At 44.4% G+C, this 21,142-nt stretch overlaps 1 protein-coding gene across 1 annotated transcript in view; it reads left to right on the forward strand.

Annotated features, from left to right (window-relative positions):
* The window catches only part of TTBK2 (tau tubulin kinase 2), a 214,924-nt gene that overhangs the window by 22,489 nt on the left and 171,293 nt on the right, over window positions 1-21,142 (forward strand). Inside the window, exons 2-3 of the mRNA XM_067557906.1 lie at window positions 4,454-4,613; window positions 12,107-12,254. Of these exons, the coding sequence (XP_067414007.1) occupies window positions 4,545-4,613; window positions 12,107-12,254 (217 nt within the window). The 5' untranslated portion in view covers window positions 4,454-4,544. The remainder of the gene's footprint in view (window positions 1-4,453; window positions 4,614-12,106; window positions 12,255-21,142) is intronic.

Here is a 21,142-nt window from a genome sequence, read left to right on the forward strand (position 1 = left end):
AGGACCACTATGATGATGATATAAAGACGTATATCCTACCTTTTGGAGTGACTATGCAGTTCTTGTTACAAAAGGTGGATGGAAACCTTGAATCCTTATGCCAAGAGGTTATGTGCATTGTGTATTTGTACAAATTCATCCAAGTTAAATTCCACTAAATAGTGTGTTTGAGGAAAGTTGTTGTTAATTGCATAGTCATATGTTGCATCACATATGACTCATTCACTTACAAGACTTATCAGGTCTTATAGTTCAAGAGGACTTTAACATATTGAACAGTGTTATAACTTTATCATTAAATCTGTTGAAAAGAGACGACTTGCCCATAGAATTAGTCCTATCAAAACAGGGTTGAGGTATTCTGCACATGTGGAGAAATGTCTGTTGCTGTTGGCCATGTACTAGATCCCTTAATACACCTGATCTGTCAAATACAATGCCAACACTAAATGTATCTACAGCAATATAAAGGTGGGCCATGTATGGCTCTATGGATGTACATATTGGTGGTGGTACATTTTATGCAAATTAATGATGCTGCATTAATATGGTCATGACCCAGAGTGTGAACAGAGTTCAGCACTCAGAAAGGTTCATTATCAATGATGTGATGATAAATTCTAATTTGAAATATAGGTATTCAATCAAGATTGGTAGCAATATTGATATAAAATGGTAAAACTGCTCGCTTCATAACCTCTTATTTTCATAGTTTAGTAATTTTAGGCTGACATGCTTGGGGTCTGTCCAGTAGTAATTTTTGTTTGAAAGTTTGAGCAAAATTCTTAATGCCATTTTTGGATTATTGGGACAGCAAATACAAATTTCTTTACAATGGGGAAAGTATTCTATGCCTTTTTGAACAAAGCCACAGCAGAAATGGCTGAAGCCTGAAACTGGGCATGAACACGTTACTTAGTAAGGATCATTGACTTTGCTTCATTTGTTGAGGGAGCAGTGAGGGGGTGGAACTGGAGGGGAGGAATAAAGATTTAAGTGAATGAAAAATCACGGCGCATGCTCAATGGACATCTAACATGAGAAGAATTTAATGGTGCTCTTCACCTTTTATGACATTATTACAAGTTCTCTCTGCCCAGCCATGACCTCTTTACTCTTTGTTTACACTGTGGAGTTTTTTTTTTTTTTTTTTTTTTTTTTAATTAAAAAGTCCATTGTTGTTAACACTGGTTAGCAACATTGGAGCCTTAGTACAAACGACGCTCTGGCATTCGTTTTCAGCGTTTCATTCTTTTCTAATGGGGGTGGTTTAGGAAATTTACTGGCATTTATCTACTGGTATAATACCAGATTAAGTCCCTGTGCGGAGATGCTCATTCTGCATAAAAGTAGCCTTCATTCAGTTTATCTTAATTCATTTGAATTGAATTAAACCAAATTAAGGCTACTTTTTATTCTGAGTGCGAGCATCCACACAGAGACTTAATCATGTTTGCATTCATATTTTTTGTTAATCCAGACTAGTTTTCCTGTGTAGGCAAGGCCTTAGACTTGTTGAGAGTAGGATTAATTGAGGCTGTCTACACTGCAGCACTAATTCGCATTAGCTTAATTCGAATTGCAGAAAGCGATATATAGAAAGTGCTGCAAACTGTCCACACTACAGTGTTTGTGCTGGTTTCTTGCGTCCACACTGGCCAACCTTAATTCAAATTAGAAAGCAGTGCAATGTGGGAAGCTATCCCACAGTGCAACTAACCATAGAGGCTGTTGTGACGAGTGTCGTCATCCCAGAATGCAGCACTGCTTCCCCCACCCTCATCCCCCACCCCCAAACAAACAGGAAAAGGATTTTCATGCTGTTTTTTACCTCCCCCGATCGCCATTGCTGCAGGCACATGGAGCCAGCTTGAACTATGCTCTCATTTTGACCGTGACAAATACATCGCAGCTTATCCTGGATTACTTTAGAACTGTATGCTGTTTGCCTTTTATGCTCCCCCCACCCCCCCCTGTATATTGCGTGCCTTAGATTTTTCCCTTCACCAAACGAATCCCCCCACCTGTATGCTGTTTGCCTTTTATGCTCCCCCTACCACCCCCTGTATATTGCTTGTCTTTGATTTTGATTCTACAGGTGTCTGTAGAATGTAAGATAAATAACAAGGGAGTCAGTTAGTGTATTAATACAGTGATACAAATGTTTCCATTTCACTGATGGAAGCATGATATAATGTATCTACATGTAGCACTGTGAATAAACTCTTAAGAAAGTATCAATTTCCATGATTGGTCACTGAAACAATGTAGCAAAGAATTTCCTCTCACTGCTGGCAGTTTAAACGCATTCACCACGCAGGGAGGGAGGTGGTGAAATCTTTCAAACCCTTAAAGAGACAAACTGCAAAGGGTTTGGGGTGTGTGTGTGTGTGTGTGTGTGTGTGTGTGTGTGTGTGTGTGTGTGGGGTGATCGCAGCTTGGATTTTAAATCCATTCACCGCAGGAAACGAAGATTTAAATCTTCCTGGGGCTGCTTTGGGGGAGGGTACTGAAATAGAGCATCATGGGATACAGTCTGGAGGCCAATTAATTCGAATTAAGCCCCATTGCGTCCACACTCACACTAATGTGAATTAACTGATGCGCTGCAGGCGCTAATCCACTTGCAGAGGTGGTTTTATTAATTCAATTTTAAAGGCTCCTTAATTCGAATTAACAATGCGCAAGTGTAGATGCGGGAGTAATTAATTCGAATTAAGGGACTTTAATTCGAATTAAGCCACCAGTGTAGACCAGGCCTGCCACAATGCTGAAAGCAAAAGCTCCATGGTAGGGATCAAGGTTGTTCGTACAAGTATATCTGAAGCGACATTAGCAGTAGTAGAAAATTTTTGTAAAAGGTTTCTAATGTAGACTAGGCTACGGGGGCTGCTCAAAGGACAAGTTGAATCAGGGAGATTGTAGCTAACTCTTTAAAACATACACAAAATTACTGACCAAGAAAACTGGTCTCAGAAATCGGGAAAGGATGAAATTATGAGTGTGGATGGAAAAAGCCTCCCACTGTATGAATTGAGGGTGTCTCCACAGTTTTTGCCGAGTTGTGCAAATTCTAAACTGTAAGAAACAGGGAAGGGGTTTAAAAAGTTCCATCTTTGAAACCTTTGAAAAAAATTCTCTTGTCAAACCATAGTAGCAGCAAATGTGGGAACTGGCCTTTAGGTGCCCATTCATCTGAATGAGGAGTTAACTTCAAAGCCTAATTGGGAACATTACTAAGCACAGGTATTTTTCTATTTTAAGAACAAACAACCAATTTGTCAAAAACCCAAACAAATATTAAGAAGTTAAATGTGCACAATAACAACCTGCATTAAAACAATTTTAAAGATATATAGGAAGGGCAAGCTTAGACTAGTAAATAGGTTATGTTAAAAAAATGTAAACATAATTTTGCATCTTGGGTAAACTGAGGGCTTGTCTGCACAGGAAAGTTATACTGGTATAAGCTAAGGTGTGAATTTAAACCACAGAAATATATCAGTATAACCCTCCTCATGTTGACATAGTTATTCTGGTATAAGAGGACCATTTTTGGTTTAGTTTATGGCTGATCTTTGGAAGGGGTTTAAACTAAACCAAAAAAAGTTATTCTTATTATGGATTAAGTGTTTTCACTGGGGGAGTTAAACTGGTATAACTATAACTGGTAAAATTTCCTGTGTAGACAAGCCCGTAACTTATCAACTTTAAAAACATATTAGCTCGTCCTGGTTGATGATATGGGGAGCCATTGACTTGAGTGGGAATTGCACTGGGCTCCAAGATACTGTATAAAAATCTAAAATAGATAAGATCACCAAAAGTCAATAAATTGATAAAGAAAACTGGCTGCATTGTTCATGCTTAGAATTTTTTTCAGACTTTTTTTTTTTTTTTCCTGGCTAAATGTGCAGTTTAACATGTACTGTAAAAATAATTTTATATACACATACTCACCGTTAAGTATAATATACATGATGTGCAATACAGTGTTGGAACTGTTACTTCTTAATTTCCCCAATTTTTGTGTGTAACTTTTAATTGTGCAACTTTAAAATTACATTTTTAATGCAATTTTTTTGCATTTAATGGTGGTTTATAGCAGTACAGCAGTATAGCTACAGAATATAACTTTTGATTTAGGCTATTTTCCTTTATAATGTTTCTATCCATTAAATAACATTTTAGGACTAGATTCGGGTTAGTTCTAGGTATAGCTGGTTGCAACCCAATTTAAAAAAAAAAAAAAAACCCAAAAAACAAATAGGGATTTTTTTCATCAAACTTTTGTTAATTGGAAATTTTCTAAATTAATTTTTATGCAGCAGAATGGCCTAGTTAAGAGCTAGTTGGATTAGGAATACAACTGTTTTTGATTCTTATGGGGCCCTTGCATTAATTAATGACATCTGATGTTCTCCTTTTTTTTTTTTTCTCTCTCTCTCTCTAGCCTCAGGTTAAATGGAATCCACCTCTGGGAGTTGGATGATCTGTACTGAGGTAGACTCTTCATAGCAGCTCCACCACATCTGGAGATTGCAATGAGTGGGGGTGGGGAGCAGCCAGACATCCTCAGTGTGGGAATCTTGGTCAAGGAAAGATGGAAAGTGGTGAGTATATCTTGCTTTCATTTCTTCTTCTTTTTTTAAATAAATTTTGTCTTTGAAGTGGTCTTTGCTTACTATCAAAGTTTGTATTTATCTGCCTGTACCAAATTCCTTTTAAGTCTAACACCCTTCCCTTTTATTGGACTTCTTCACTAGTGCTTACACTGCACTATCACAAAGTGCCAGTCTCTAATGGAAAATATACTGAATAACCTGATCTAATTTTAAAATGAAGTTCAGCTTTGCATGGATTTAAGAAGTTTTCCCTGGTTGACAAGGATCTGAAAAACCTTGTTGAAACCCAACTGCTGAAATCATTTATGACCGAAGAGCCAGATTCTGATCTAAGTTAAAAAGGCTTAAATCCTGAATAAACTCCAGTTACCTCACTGTTTTAGTGCAGTTTGAAAATTGTCACTCAGAGCAGAAAGTAGTAATAAATTCATAGTTACTTTCAAATCCATCATAGGAAAAATATTTCCAACAATCTAGGTTCAGTCCACACTGAGTAGGAAAGTACCTTATTTCTCTGTTAGGCTGATTCTGGTTTTATAATCAAGTTCTGCCTAACATGGATTGTTAACTCAGTGTAAATGGGGCCTAAGCCACCAACTTTGGAAAGGAAGTACATTTAATGTTATAAAGAAGCATTGTTGAGAAAGAGAGTAATTTAATGTGTTACTCTAGAAACTCTAGCACTAATTTTAAATCAGATCATATGCTATAAAAGAGCCTTACAAATGGAGTATAGTCACCAAACTAGTAAGACAAGGTGGGTGAAGTTATATCTTCTATTGGAACAACTTCAGGTCTGGGAAAGGTACCCAGTGTCACAGCTAAATAAAAAGTAGTAAACAGTTGGCTGAGCAGTACAGGAGCGATCCTATTTCCTTAAGCCAATTTCCATCTTCTTTCCCCAGCTAACGAGCAAGGGTGAACAGATGAGTGGCCTGGTTGCCTGGAAAATATTGAAATTAGTTTGTAGTTCAACTCATGTGATTATGTATTTTAAATTGTAAGTTTTCTAAACATTTAATCAAATATTACAGACTGTAAAAGAGGCACCATTGCCTCTGAGCATCTCCATGTTGCTGAGTGTGGCTTTCCTCATTTTCCCTCTTTGTGAGGTAACAGTGAGGTCACTTCAACAGCCTGGTCCAAGAGAAACCAAACACTGTACTTTACAGTTGTATATCTCCCTTTTAATAAAATCTTCTGAAAGTACACTTGTACTGTGATTTTATAGGCTCTTTCTTCAAAGCTCAGACACAATTTAATAGTCCCAAAACAAAAGTATCTGGGTTCTAGAAGCAGCTCTTCCTGATGTAAGGTATCAGACTTCTCCACAGCCTAGAGAGCTTTTGCAGTCTTTCCCTTGCTTGTTCAGGGTCTCTCACAGGCCTCCCTGCCTAGAGAGCCATGTAATCAGCTCACTCTCACTGCCTTTGGAGCACAGTTTCTGCCTTGCTTAATCTCCCTAGGAGCTCCTTTCCTCCAGAGCTTCCTTTCTCCTGGGGAGCCTTGTTTTCAAGTGAGCTCTCTCCTCAGCCTTTTATTAGGCCCAGGTGCTTCTTACTTAGCTGCCTTCCTGCTATTTAGTTAACTATCCTCAGGTGAACCTGGGTTGGGTCTTTCCCTTCACCAGGTAGGCTGGGCATCTAACTCCCCTTAAAGGGCCAGTCCTGTGACACACACACACACACACACACACAATTATGACACAGGGACTGCCTAAAATTTCTTGTGGGCAGTTCCTGTATGCAGCTGCCAATATTCATGTTTTGGGGTAGAAACTTCAGCTAATTAACTCTTTGCACTCAGGATTCCCAGCATAATGTGCCAATGAAAAAGGCAGTAGAGGGCAAGTTTCAGAATTATGAAACTGCCTGTGATGTAGAATCTAGAATCCTTCACTTGGCTACTAGAACTGACTTTTTTTTGCTGTGTGAATGCAGTTTTTAATTTTTAAAAATTGTACTTCTAGGGGGAGGAGGGAAGCCTGGTTTAGTGCTGATATATATTTTTTTGTGATTCATTGCTTTTCTTTCCGTTGGGAAAATGCTAGAATTCATGCATCTTTCAATTTGCTGCCCTAAAGAATTCATTGTATATCTCTAAGTGTGTAAAAAATTACCTAGATACATCTGGGAGTTGGATAAAGATTTGCAGTAGAAGTACATTTTTATTGGATTTTTTTTATTATTGTATTTTGTTCTTTGTAACCAGTTAGAGTGATCAAAGACTTAGGTTTTTGCTGGTGAATTACACATATTTTAATTCAGAGTTAATGTTGCTTGTTAGTATGTTGTCCCCTTGCAAAAAGCTGAGTTGAGTAAAACACGAATTTGTGAAAACCAGTGTATGGCCAGTTTTAACTCTGCATTTCCTGGTTTTCAGAAATTTTAATTTTGCTCAACTTTGTTTTCTGCAAGGGGATGACACCACCAAACAATCTTAACTCTGCATTAACATAGTTCTTTGCCATTCAATTTCCTGTATTTTTGAACCGGAAAAGATATATTGTTGGTAGGAGTTAGTAGTCTTGTACGTATCAAGTCCTGCAATTTGCACAGCGAGCCAGCCAACCCCTTCTTCCTACCCCCGCTGCATCACCTGGGCCCCACCAGCCCTGCTTCAGCACATTGGCACATCTGTCCAGCCATGCCCCTGCCCAGTTTCCCCCCTCCACCCTGGCTCCCATCCCTCTACTGTACCCACCCACCCCCAACTTTAAGCAGGAAATGTATATCCCTGAAGTCTTTACTCTCTGGTATACAAATATTTCTGTTGCAGTTACTCCCCCATCCCACTCACAGTAATCCAACTCACAGAGAGAGTCTGGAGTAAAGGACAGCATGTTACAGCGGAATGGTGTTCTTGGTCACGTTTCAGAATGGTTGGAGAGTGCAGTTTGTGGCAGGGCCAGCAAGTGAAATCACAGACACGGTTTCTGTTCCAAAATACTGACAGTTTTATGTGTGACAGTTCCTGTGACACCTCTCCACCTGATAGATTGCATATTTGAGAAACAGTGAGATGTCAGAGCTTGTAATGTTTCTATGACATGCACACTATACATTTTTTGGTTAACCATGAACACTCCAGTTTCCCGATTAATGTTCTTCCAATACTTATTAGTGACTTTCATATTGACACTGTAGCAGTTATGCGGACACGCAGCCATATCTCAGGAAACAATAGCATTTTCTGAATACAAATCTGTGATGTGGTCCAAATCTGCTCTCATACATTGTGTAGGTGTACACCAGTAATAAGGCCCAGATAATTTCTGCTCAAGGGAATCATGACAATGTCTGGTAGATCACCGCCTCTTATGTCACTGGTTAAATGCTGCAGAGTGGGCAAAACATGATGCCAACGCAGGCCACCTCTTTCCACTCAAATCTGTAGTCAGCAATCCCCAAGTCATGGTATACTCCTTGCTATCCTACGAACTTCTGCAATCTTGTGATCCAGGAATCATCCAGGATCCACATGTTGGTAATCTTCGCAACATAATTTCTTTTCCCTCAGAGGTCAAGAGACCTGCACTGTCAGTTCCAAGCCTCCATGTTATGTATGTGTCTTTGGAAACACCACATTAATCTCCCCTTTTGTTGGGTAGTAGCCACTCACTCCCCCCCCCCCCCCCCCCCCCGGGTGAGTAAAATAATGTTCTCAAACAACCTATTCAAATCTTGCCCACCAACTGCCCTCATTTCCTGTTCCTTCTGTAGCTGCAATACCTCTCCTTGTGCCCCACTCCACCCAAGATCTTTATTTTAAGCTCCTGCCCACCCAATACAACTGCTGACTATTATGCCATGTTCACAGTAAACCTCCCCTTAAAATGAATGTGTTATATTTTAGCAGAGACAACTTGAACTACCCAGGCAAGCGTAAAAGGGTTGAATAAAAACCTTTTAATGGGTTTTTTTTTTCTTTTCTTTTTTAATTGGTGCATGCACACTGTCATCCTTCAAGACTGCACATCTACACAGTAAAAGAAGTGAACATGTCCTTAAATACCATTATCAGTTTGGGTCCCCAAAAATTTAGTGGGTGCCATATACTATGTTGGGTAAAACTCAACGGACTGAAACCATGTTGACCATCATATCAATAGTTTGATCTGTACAAAAAAACCCCACCTAGAATTTTTTTGAAAAATGGCTATATTTTTAGGCTTACATCTCCTCAACCCCTTGCTCATGTGACTCCAAGTTTGGGTTACTAATCCTACCCTGCAACATCCAGAGGCACATAAAATTTGAAAGGAATCCAACTAACCATGATTTTAGAGGACTTAAAAAGATCAACCTTTAAACAGGAGTTGTGATACAACCTTAACTATAATGGTGCTGCTGTGCCACCATAATTTTTTGTAATTTCAGGAGATGATCATATTTTTAAAAACTTGTTTAAATTCCATTTCCTTTGTTTTTAATCAGTGAAGGCAGGGGAGAATATTTAGAAATGTGGCTATATTTTGAAAAGTGGCTTATAAAACGTTTCCAGTATTGTTTCAATGACATATCTAACTGCCTGCCTTGAAAATGCAATATGAGATGTGAAGGTCAAGCTGGTTTTTCTTCAGGTGATTGCATATGTATATTCCACTTTTGGTGTGTGCTCACCCTGTGCACAGTTGCTGGAAATTTTCCCCTCAGTGTTACCCATTGGAGTAACCTGAGTAACTTGGAGGCTTGAGCACCCTCTGCAGTTTCACACTGTTGGTGGTGGTATAAAGGGCCCAGTTGACCTCGATACCCCTCAGTTTCTTCTGAACACCCGTGACAGTTGCCGGAACTGTTCTTCTTGTTTCTGCAAGTACTCTTAGTGGACTGTGTTCTCTTGAATTTTATTGTAAATAGAGTTGTTAAGATTATTAGTGTTTAGTGTTTAGTTACTCCATCTGAGGGTTTTGGTCAATTGCTGATGCCAAGTGATGCCTTGATCACCGGGCTTCAAACCCTGCATTTCCTGAAATAAGGCTGTTCCCATGAGTGTCCTGCACTCAAGTTTCTTGAAGTGCCTTAGGGAAGCTCATATTGGAGATTACTGCAAAATTTGCAAGGACTTTAAGCCTCACATGAAGAAAAATCATGAAGCCAGGCTAAAGTTTCTACTCATGGAGATGGCCTTGAGATTTCCCTCTGAGCCAGGTTGGACAGACTGGCTCCGCCCGAACCTGCAATCCCCAACATCAATGCAGCTACACTGATGGAGCATCTTCATCAGAAGGGCTGCATGTTGACGGGATAGAACTCCCCCATTGGCATAATTACTGTACTTCCATGAGAGGCGGAAGCTATGTTGGTGGGAGAATGTCTCCTGCTGACATAGTATCAGTGTGGACAGTGCTTTGGTCGCTGTAACTTGCGTCACTCAGGGGGCGTATTTTTCACACCCTGAGCGACGCAAGCTATATTGGCTTATGCAGTAGTCTAGACCTGCCCTGACTCAGCAGTACCCTCCTTAATTACAAAAATGAACTTCTTCTTCTATTCAGTAAGCTAAGGCATATTATAAATGTATGCAAACTGGCCAGATCCCTGGCAACCAGTAACATGTTTTAGTCAAACTGCTATGCTCTTAGCAACGAAAAACAAAGTATTTATTTGATAAAGATTCATGTGATTTATGAAGGCCCCTAACTGGAGATTTTTGGTGTACTTTATTCTTTTGTATTAAAGGAGACAGTTGATGTAGACTACAAAAAAGTGACCTAATAAACCTGTCTTTTGAAAGGTTCTGTGAAGTGAAACTTCCAGAAATTTGGCATTCCATGTCCTCCTTTTTTGATACTCAATGCAGACAGATGTATTGGGGTGGAGTTTGTGCTACAGTACATGAGCGGAAAAATACAAATAAAATTATGAATAAATCTTATTTCATGTATCATCAGATCCTTCTTGGTAGGAACTTAGGTTATTTAAAAAAAATTACTCTCCCTTTCTCTATTAGTTTAATCACATATAGGAGATCTTGCTGACTCCATCTTCAAAGCCTAAAGAGAGGCTAATATGCTGGCTGGATTTCTAGCTGGATAATTTCCAGATTCTCAGAATACTTAGACTGCATTCAGGATAATGTAGTCAGGTGACCCCAGCAATGCTGCTTAGAAAATGATGGCAGCCCTTTCAGAGCAAAAGTTTCTTATTGTGACCCTGCATTTCTACTTTAACAGTTTTGGAACAGTAGGGGTGGAAGGAGATTGTTGTACAAAATAAGTGAAATCACTGGCTGAAACAAATCTAATTTTTACCATACCAAAAGAACAGACAGCCCTTTGCGCACTGTGAACTTCAAAGCAAGGTCTGAAAGGCTACCCTGTAATATTGTCTCTGAACATATCACGTATCCGCCAAATATTATGAGACACTTTTTGTTACTTCCTCCTAACGCTGGTGAGACAGAAAATATTATAATGCCACTATCTAAATCCATGGTACACCCACCCCTTGAATGCTGCGTGCAGTTCTGATTGCCCCATCTCAAAAAAACATAGATTAAAACTGGAAAAAGTACAGAGACAGGCAACAAAAAGGATTAGGGGTATGGAACAGCCGTAACAGGAGAGATTAAAAGACTGGGACTATTCAGTTTGGAAAAGAGACGACTGAGTGGGGGATATGATGATGGTTAGGGACATAACTCTATGCTCTGGCTGTCCCTAAACCTCTGACTGCTAGAAGCTGGGACTGAATGATGGGATGGATCACTCGATAACTTCCCTGTTCTGTTCACTCCCTCTGAAGCATCTGGCACCATTCACTGTTGGTAGATGGCATACTGGTCTAGATGGACCATTAGTCTGACCCAGTATGGCCATTCTCATGTTCTTATGAGATTTTGTATTTGTTGAAATTTTTGTAATATCCCTTAAGTTAATATGAGTGGAATTAGGGGAGGAAAGTATTGTCAACAGTTTAAAAAAAAAAAAACAAAAAACCCAATTTTAAAGATCTTTTCTAAATTGTGGTGGTTGTATTTTCAACTATTATGTAAAGGTCATTGCATGGAGAATGGTATGATGGTTCTGTGTGGGCACCCCAGGAACTGATAAGTGTGTGTGTGTATACTCAAAGTATCTATTCATGAAGAAGACAAAGAGGGCATATTTTTAAAATTTCACTGTGTATCAATATGTGGAATTTTGTTTATTTTGGTGTTTTGGAAATTTTATTATGTTACTAATACATTTTAACTAACTAACATGATGGTAAACACTACGTAAAACCTAGCATAGGTGGGTGACAAGGTGGTTTAGCTGATAGTAGTTAACATTAGGGTCCTCTTAAGGTACCACAACGAGCTAAAACATGACTTCCCTGTCCACACTAAGGGTAAAATCATGTTTAATATCATGTTAGTTTAAAAAGTGGTAGTAATATAATACAGTTTCCTACTAGGAGAACAATGCATAGAAATATTAATATATTTTGTTTCCTTTGTCTTTTTTGTCTCCTTTATATATATATTTTTTAATGCAGTTGAGGAAAATAGGAGGTGGGGGGTTTGGAGAAATTTATGATGCTCTGGACTTGCTCACCCGGGAAAACGTTGCACTGAAGGTCGAGTCAGCTCAGCAGCCAAAGCAAGTCCTGAAAATGGAAGTGGCTGTGTTGAAGAAACTGCAAGGTAAGGTGGTTTCCTGGATATACCAAAAAGCTAGTGTATGATATATTGATTTTCAGCAATGATTTGAGCAGAAGCTTCTAGCTCTTGGCATACTGGACAGGAAAATCACTCACTTCCAGTATGTGGAAGCTTATGGTGGAGCTGCCTTTATGGTCTGACTAGGATAAGAGAAAATTAGCAGAAAGGTTCAATTGTTCTAGAAGTTGGAAGTTTTCTTAATCTTCAATTCTACTTTGAGTGATTGCACAGATCCATTCCAATATAGGTGAGTGCACGCCACCGTGCACTGGTTCCCGGAACTTTTTTCCCCTTAGCAGACCCTGCAGGGTCAGCTTAGGCGCCCCCTGGAGTACCGCGCTCATGCCGCGATATATGAGGCACCACTGACCCTATGGGCCCTCAGTTCCTTCTTTCCGTCCGTGACGGTTGCTGGAACATCTTGCTTCTTGCCTTTCTCAAGTAGCATTCCCCTTACTGATTCTGTTAATTGTTGTTGAATAGTTTGAATAGTTTAGTGTTAAGTATAGTGTTAGTTAGAATAGATGCCCTTAGGGGCTTAGGGCCGGGCCATGCCCGGCTCACCTGGCTTCAAGTCTTGCGCCGTTTGAGGCAAGCCTCTTCCGTGACCCGCACGATCGCTGCCTCAAATGCCTGGGAGAGCAGCATCGGCGAGATAAGTGGAAGATTTGTAAAGCCTTCAAGCTGAGGACTCAAAAGGAGCGCGATATTCGGCTGAAGGCTATTTTGATGGAGGTGGTGCTCCGACCGGCCTCCGAACTGCCGCGTTCCACCTTGGCACCGAGCGTCTCCTCCGTGCGGAGCGCTCCACCAGCACTGGAGTCTACCCAACGCTGCCCATCTCCAGTGCCCAAGAAGAAACGGCGCCAGGGCATGAAGTGCCCAGGCTCCCCAGCACTGCCTGCGTGGCCGGGATTGAGCAAGGAGATGCACCAACCATGGCCCGTTGAGCCTGCTCCGGCACCTGCATCTCCATGCAGGGAGCCTCCCCCAACTCCTGGGGGTGGGGGAGCGCCCCTGCAAGGACTGTTGACACCAGAGGTGTTCCACATGTCACGGGCCCTACTGATCATGCCCACGCCTCCATCCCCCCTCGGCCGAGGGCGCGGGGACCGGTGTCCCGGGGCAAACCCGTCCTGGGTGCCTCTGGTGGATGGTTGAGACCCCCGTCAGGGACGAGGTCTCCCACCAGACGGCCAGAGAGGGTAGAGCACAGCGGCTCCCCTTACAACTCCAACTCTGAGTCGTCGAGCTGCTCCTCCTCCACACGTCACCGAGGACGGTCCCCGGCACCGGAGGCGTCGCGCTCAAGGCGGCACCGCTCCAGGTCTGCCTCGCGCAGTGTGCACAACTCCCGCACGCTGGCACTGAGCCCTTCGCCACCACGGCACCGATCCCGATCTCCGGCGCGGAGCCTGGCACCGAAGGACCCGGCCACCTTAACCCGTTGCCGATCGCGGTCCTCTGAGTCGGGCTTGGCATCGAGACGCCATGGACGGCACTGTTCCCACTCACTGAGTGGCAAGCGGCACCGGAAGTCCTCGGTGCCGAGACGGAGGACCTCCTCGTCCAGCTCATCGGGGCGCGTGTCCTCACCGCTCGAGGCGGCACCGACGCTCCTCTACCTCGTTGGGGTCGTCGAGAGGCCGGTCCCCGATGAAGAGGAGCAAAAACCGGAGGCATCGTCGACATCAGTCCAGCAGCTTCGGGTCCCGCAAGGACAAGACCTGCCATGACGCTCCGCAGCTGGTACCGATGCCGGCACCAGGGTGGCCGCAAGGGCCCTGGCAGTGGCCTTATTGGGGCTCTTGGGGGGCACAGATGGGACAGGGAACTGTCGGTCCCATCCTCAGTGGCACAGCCAGTGGTGTACCCCCCCCACCTCCCAGCCAACAGGCTAAGGGCCATTCCTCGGAGGAGGAATCTGACCCTGAGGTGGGACCCTCTGCGGGGCCCCCTCAACAATCCTCCTCCTCTTCCCCTGATGAGGTGGCCGCCAGAGACCACAGGGCGCCCCTCCCAGATTTCAGGGCCCACCAGGAGCTCCTTAAACGGGTGGCCAATAATTTGAACCTTGAACTCAAGGAGCTCTCAGAGGAGGAGGATCCCCTCTTCGGGGTTGTCAGGTCAGGGGGACCATCAAGGGTGGCCCTACCCGTGCACGATAGGGTCCTTAAGCTGGCCAAGGCCCTATGGCAAACCCCTGCCTCGGTTGCCCCTACTTCTAAGGGCGCCGACAAAAAATACTATGTTCTGACAGGGGTTTGAGTTTTTGTATACCCACCCAGTCCCGGGGACTCTGGTCAATGCAGCTAACCACAGAGACAGGCAGGGTGGCCCGGGCACCACATTTAAGAACAAGGACAATAACAAAACTTGATTTGTTTGGCCGTAGGGTTTACTCCACCGGGGCCTTACAAGTCATGATCTTGAACCACCAGGCCCTTCTAAGGCGGTACAGTCTGAACCTTTGGAACTCTATGAGCCGTTCGCAGAGGGGTTGCCCCAGGACCAGGCGGCGGCGGACTTTGCCACAGTCCTGGAAGAAGGCGTCACGGTGGCAGGGGCGGCGTTACAAACTGCCAGTGACGCTGCAGACACCACCAGCAGAGCTATGGCCTCTGCAATAGCCATGAGGCGGTGCTCATGGCTGCAGTCCTCTGGTCTGTCCCAAGAGGTGCAGCAGTCTATACAGGACCTGCCCTTCAACAGGGCAGGCCTGTTCTCGGAGAAAACTGACGAGAAGCTGCATGCTCTGAAGGACTCGCGAGCTATGCTCCGGTCCTTGGGACTATACACCCCAGGCCTCGAGGCGTCAGTCTCGGCCGCCGCCCCAATGCCAGGCACAGCCCCTAGGCCATCGCTTAGACCCTCTCAGCCCCATAGGGACAGAGATAGGAGCAGGGGGTTCAGAGAACGCAACTGCTCTGGCTTGTCTGCAGCCTCCCAGCAAGGCCCCTCTAAGAGGGCTAACAAAAAAAGCAGTTTTGATGGTGCGCCCGAGGGTGGCACCAGTACTTCTCTCCCGGATCCACTCTTCCCGTTTGCAGAAAGGCTAAGACCCTTCTACACCGAGTGGCAAAATATCACCTCAGACCGTTGGGTTTTTGGCATAGTTATCAGGGGATATGCCCTTCAGTTCAGTCCACTCTGGACTTTTTCCCACTCCGTCCCTGTTCAGGGACCCCTCTCACGAGCAACTCCTTTTGCAGGAGGTGAATTCCCTCCTCCTCCTGGGGGCGGTGGAAGCGGTTCCTCCGCAAGAAATAGGGAGGGGATTCTACTCCAGGTACTTTTTCATTCCCAAAGCAAAAGGGGGCCTGAGACCCATACTAGAGCTACGCCGACTGAACAAATTCATCAAGCGTCTCAGGTTTCGCATGGTCTCCCTACCCTCCATTATCTTTGCTCTGGATCCAGGAGATTGGTATGCCGCCCTAGATTTGAAGGATTTCAGTCCTGCTTTGAGCAGGGGGTTGGAGTAGATGACCTCCTGAGGTCCCTTCCAACTCTGATTCTATGATGCATACTTTCACATTTCCATCCTTCCCAGCCACAGGCGCTTCCTCCGGTTTATGGTAGCTGGCTGCCATTACCAATTCTTGGCCCTGCCCTTTGACCTCTTGTCCGCCCCCAGGGTCTTTACCAAGTGCATGGCGGTGGTGGCGGCTCACTTGTGCCGTAGAAGGGTGCAGATCTTCCCCTACCTGAACGACTGGCTGATCAGGGGCAGGTCCAGGGCCCACATTCAGAACAGCCTATCCCTAATCTGTGCGACGTGCACCAGACTGGGGCTGCTCATAAACGAGCAGAAGTCCACGCTTACCCCGCTGCAATGCATAGAGTTCATTGGGGCCACCCTGGACACTACCCAGACCAGAGCCTTCCTCCTGCAGCCTCGATTCGAAGCTATGGCCATGATAATCGCCCAACTACACAGGTGCCCGATGACGACAGCCAGGCACTGCCTGCAGCTGTTAGGGCACATGGCAGCCTGCACATATATGGTGAGGCTGTCTCGCCTCAAACTCAGGCCTCTCCAGGCGTGGTTAGCCTCTGTGTATGCACCGATCACGCACCCCTTGAACAAGGTGGTCACGGTTCCTCCAAGGGTCTTGGCCTCCCTGAACTGGTGGAGGACTCCCTGGGAGGTGTTGAGAGGGGTTCCTTTCCAGGATCTGGCCCCATTGGTCACCCTTATCATGGACACTTCGGACGTGGGGTGGGGGGCCTACATCAGCACCGACCTGAGCATCTAGGGGCTGTGATCAGAGGAGGAGAAGAGCCTCCACATCAATGTATGCGAACTCCGGGCAGTCCGGTTGGTCTGCAAGGTGTTCCTCAGATTCCTGAGGGGCAGGATGGTTCAGGTTCTGACGGACAATACAGCGGCCATGTTCTATATAAATAGGCGGGGGCGGGGGGGCGCTCCTCGGCCCTCTGCCAGGAGGCCATTCGACTTTGGGACTTTGCAGTGAGGCACGACTTTCATATATCTGCCTCTCACCTCCCTGGGGTCAGGAACGACGAGGCGGATCACCTCAGCAGGTCGTTTCTACCCCGGCACGACTGGTTGCTACACCCGGAGGTGATAAATTTTATCTTCCGCAAGTGGGATGTTCCCCAACTGGACCTGTTTGCGTTGTCCTGGAACAAGAAGTGCCCGAGGTTCTGCTCGCTCCGGGGTCGCGAGCCGGGCTCCATTTCCAATGTGTTCCTCATAGATTGGACGGGGACCCTGGTGTATGTGTTTCCCCCCATTCTGCTGCTGCCCAAAGTCTTCTTGAAGATCAAGAGGGACAAAGCGAATGTCATATTGATCATCCCAGCCGGGCCGAGACAGCACTGGTTCAGCATGTTGCTGGACCTGTCCATCGCCCCGCCAGTGCTGCTCCCGAGGCGTTATGACCTGCTCTCCCAGGACCAGGGTCGCCTGCTGCACCCGCACCTGGACTCCCTCCACCTGACGGCATGGAGACTCTGTGGCTGACGGAGGGAGAGAGAGCCTGCTCAGCGCAAGTCCAACAGGTTCTACTGGGCAGCAGGAAACCCTCCACTCAGGTGATGTACTGGGCCAGGAGGAAGCAGTTTACCTGTTGGGCAGAGTCCCAGGGCATCTCACCGAGCTTCTCGCCCATACAGGCGATTTTGGAGTACCTGCTCCACCTGAAGCTCCAGGGTTTAGAGCTGGCCTCCCTAAAGGTGCACCTGGTGGCCATCTCGGCCTTCCACCAGCCGATGGAAGGGGGATAATTATTTTCCCATCCCATGTCAGTCAGGTTCCTCAAAGGGGTGGAGAGGCTATACCTACAGGTCCGTGACCCGGTGCCTCCCTGGGACTTGAACCTGGTCCTCGCCACACTGACAGGACCCCCCTTCGAGCACATGGCTACATGCTCACTGCTCATCCTCTCGTGGAAGGTAGTCTTCCTGTTGGCCATTACATCAGCTAGGAGGGTCTCCGAGATAAGAGCTTTAACCTTGGAACCCCCCTACACCATCTTTTATAAAGACAAGGTGTGGCTGAGACCTCACCTGGCCTTCCTGCCTAAGGTGGTGTCCCAGTTTCATTATAGCCAGGATATCTTCCTCCCCATGTTCTTTACTAAACCGCATGGGTCCAAGGAGGAGCGGAGATGGCACTCGCTGGATGTGAGATGAGCCCTTGCCTACTACATCGAGCGGATGCGGCCGTTCCGGAAGTCGACACAGCTGTTCATGGCAGTGGCGGACTGGATGAAGGGCTCACCTGTCTCCACCCAACGCATCTCCACCTGGATCACTGCCTGCATCAGGATCTGCTACGAGCAGGGAAAGGTACCGCTTCCAGGAGCTGTTTCAGCTCACCCAATCAGAGTCCAGGCCTCGTCGGCGGCCTTCCTGGAAAGAGTGCCCCTGCAGGATATCTGCAAAGCAGCTATCTGGTCATCGGTGCACACCTTCATGTCCCATTATGCCATTGTGTAGCAGGTGAGAGAGGATGCGGGCTTCGGCAGGGCCATACTGATGAGAGCAGCTTGCGGATGACTCCTACCCACCTCCAAGGTATGGCAATTTAATCACCTATATTGGAATGGATATGAGCAATCACTCGAAGTAGAAAACAGGATTACTTACCGGTAATTGTTGTTCTTCGAGATGTTGCTCATATCCATTCCACACCCACTCTCCAGCCCTGCTGTCAGAGTCGGCAGAAAAAAGGGACTGAGTGCCCTCAGGGTCAGCGGCGCCTCATATACTGCTGCATGAGTGCGGCACTCCAGGGGGCACCTAAGCCAACCCTATGGGGCTTGCTAAGGTGGAAAAAAGTTCTGGGAACCAGTGCATGGTGGTGTGCACTCACCTATATTGGAATGGATATGAGCAACACATCTCGAAGAACAACAGTTACTGTAAGTAACCCTGTTTTTTAGCCCCTTTCTGGAGCCTGTCTCTTTCTTTGTTAGAACCTCTGCTCTAGGCTTGTGTTTGTGTCTGTATGTGTGTTTTTTTTTACCTTTGCCTCACCAGTTAAGTCTGCCTTTTTGGTTGAGGGCCTCCAGCTGTGACATCCAGGACAAGAAGATTTATACCAGTATTTCATAGGTTTTTTGTCTTCTCAATGGGAAGGCTTCAATGGATTCAGTTACATTAAAGTGGAAATAGCCCTAAAGAACGTAGGTGTGCTCAAACCAATAAGAGAGACAGAAGCAATGATATTTAGAATTCTAAAGCACTTTTGGGTGGTCAGACAGTTAAAGCTCAATTGGCTGAGCATTCAGAACTACATAATTTTGATTGACTGATTCTTGCATGTTCAATAATTAGATCACCTCATCAGCTTAACATTCAAACTTTTTAAAGGCAAAAGAAGGCTACTGGTACACAGAGAAATGTAATGGCTTCTCTTTACTATTATTCACATCCCTGAAGTTTAAAACATTACCATATATTTTTAAACAATACAATTTTCTTTAATATTGGAGCATTCTCCAGTTTTTCTTTTTCTTTTTTTTTTTTTTGTAATCTGTGCAACTGCCAATCTCTTTTGCTGTTTATAGTTTGTTTTTAGATTCTTAGCTTGGACAAAACAAAACCTGCAAGACATATGGTGTCCAATCTGCTCACAAGGTCACAATGCAGGAGCAAAAGCAGCCTCTGCTCCATATAGATTTAATACACCAAGCACGCTCATGCAATTATACAAATACTTTTAACAGGCCATTTCATTCCAAGGGTGGAATTCACAAGGGGAATTTAGACACTGTATATTGAGTGTTGCAGTCCCTATCTTTTAGGCATCTCTCCATTTAGTAGAATTCAGAATCCTGAGTTAGGCTCGTGATACAACGTATAGGGAGAATTAGGCATCTAAGAATGGGATCCACAAAAGCCAACAGGCTGACTGGGGAACTGCTTTAAGCTAGCCAGAAGGAAATACCGGGCAGAAGGGTTTGGCCTAAACCCTGCCACTCAAAGGAAGTTAAGCATCTGTCTCCACTCAGAAGTTAGCTCAAAGAGAGGGTTCATGACTATGTGCCTAAATCAGATCAGGATAGGATTACTTTTTGCTTGACAGACAATAACTTAGACAAATGCCAGGAAAATTTCATGCTGCCATAGGCTGCCTGTCTTCTACCAGCAAGAATCTTTACTCATTTTTCTACTTCACAGGTTTTCACTGTGCGCAGACTAAAGGTTTCAAATAGGAAAAAAAGTAAGAAAAATGGACAGAAAATGGCTATTGTAAAATAACATTATAGCTATTTATTGCAGAATATTTTTATCCTTTCTGCTGTGTACCATGGTGCCCCTAGAAAAATAGACTTGGGCTACTACTTGCAGGATTCTGATTTTGTTGTTGTTGAGCGTTGTCGGTGTTTGCTGCTGCATTAATGCATAAAGGAAGACCTGGTCGTCATTGCCTCAGTGCTGAAATAGACTGACAGTACCATTCAGAATACTCTGGAGGATGGATCTTAGGGGGATTTTGTTTTTGTTTTTTAAATATGAATTTCATTGGTAGATTAATTCTCAAGGGATTTGTGGAAGGGGTAAGCTTTAAGGAGGGATTTGAAAGAACAGAAGGTGGCAGTTTGTCCTCAATCCAACAAAACATACAAGCACATATATAACTTTAATCACACACACAGTCTAAATAATTTCAGTGAGACTACTCACATGTTTAAAGTTACATTTGTACCTAAGTGCTTTGCTGGATCAGGGTCTTATTGCACAAGAAATGAGAAACCAGTCCAAGCACAGAACTTGGCATGGAAAAGAAATGAAGATACATGAGAGAAGGTTTCAAAGGGCATGGTGAGGGGGGAATAGTAAAGTGAGTGCGAAGAGGAATAGGAAGAAATGGGACATGTGTAAGAAAGCATGTAGATACTTGAAGGTTGGTGCTAGAAGAATGCAAAATGATCAGTGTTTTTAATGTTTTATTGTCAGAATTTTTCAGTAATACAATGGGCATGTTTCATACACCAGTAGTATCAGAGGTATAAAGTACTGTAAGTAATGGAGAGCTGCAAAGAAACTGTTTTATGGTCCTGATCTAGAAAAAGCAGTTATGCACATGCTTAAGTCTGAGTAGTTCCATTGAAGTCAGTGGGACTATACAAGTGCCTAAGTTCTTTGCTGAAGCAGGGCCTTACATGAGCATTTGAAAGGTTTACTAGAAAACAATTTGTTTGTACTATAGTTTGTTTTAATATAAACTAATACACCTACATTTAGAAACCAGTTCTGGGCTCCAGGACCTGGTTCACAAGATTTCATATATACATTAATAAATAATGCTCCACAGGAAGATCCCACCTAATTTCTTGAAAATATAAAAAACTGGAATTATTTATTAAAAGAATAGATCCCTTAAGAGCAATAAG

Source organism: Emydura macquarii, unplaced genomic scaffold (assembly GCF_026122565.2).
Source record: "Emydura macquarii macquarii isolate MOO-44397 ecotype Brisbane River unplaced genomic scaffold, CSIRO-AGI_Emac_v2 contig_1876, whole genome shotgun sequence".
NCBI lineage: Eukaryota > Metazoa > Chordata > Testudines > Chelidae > Emydura > Emydura macquarii.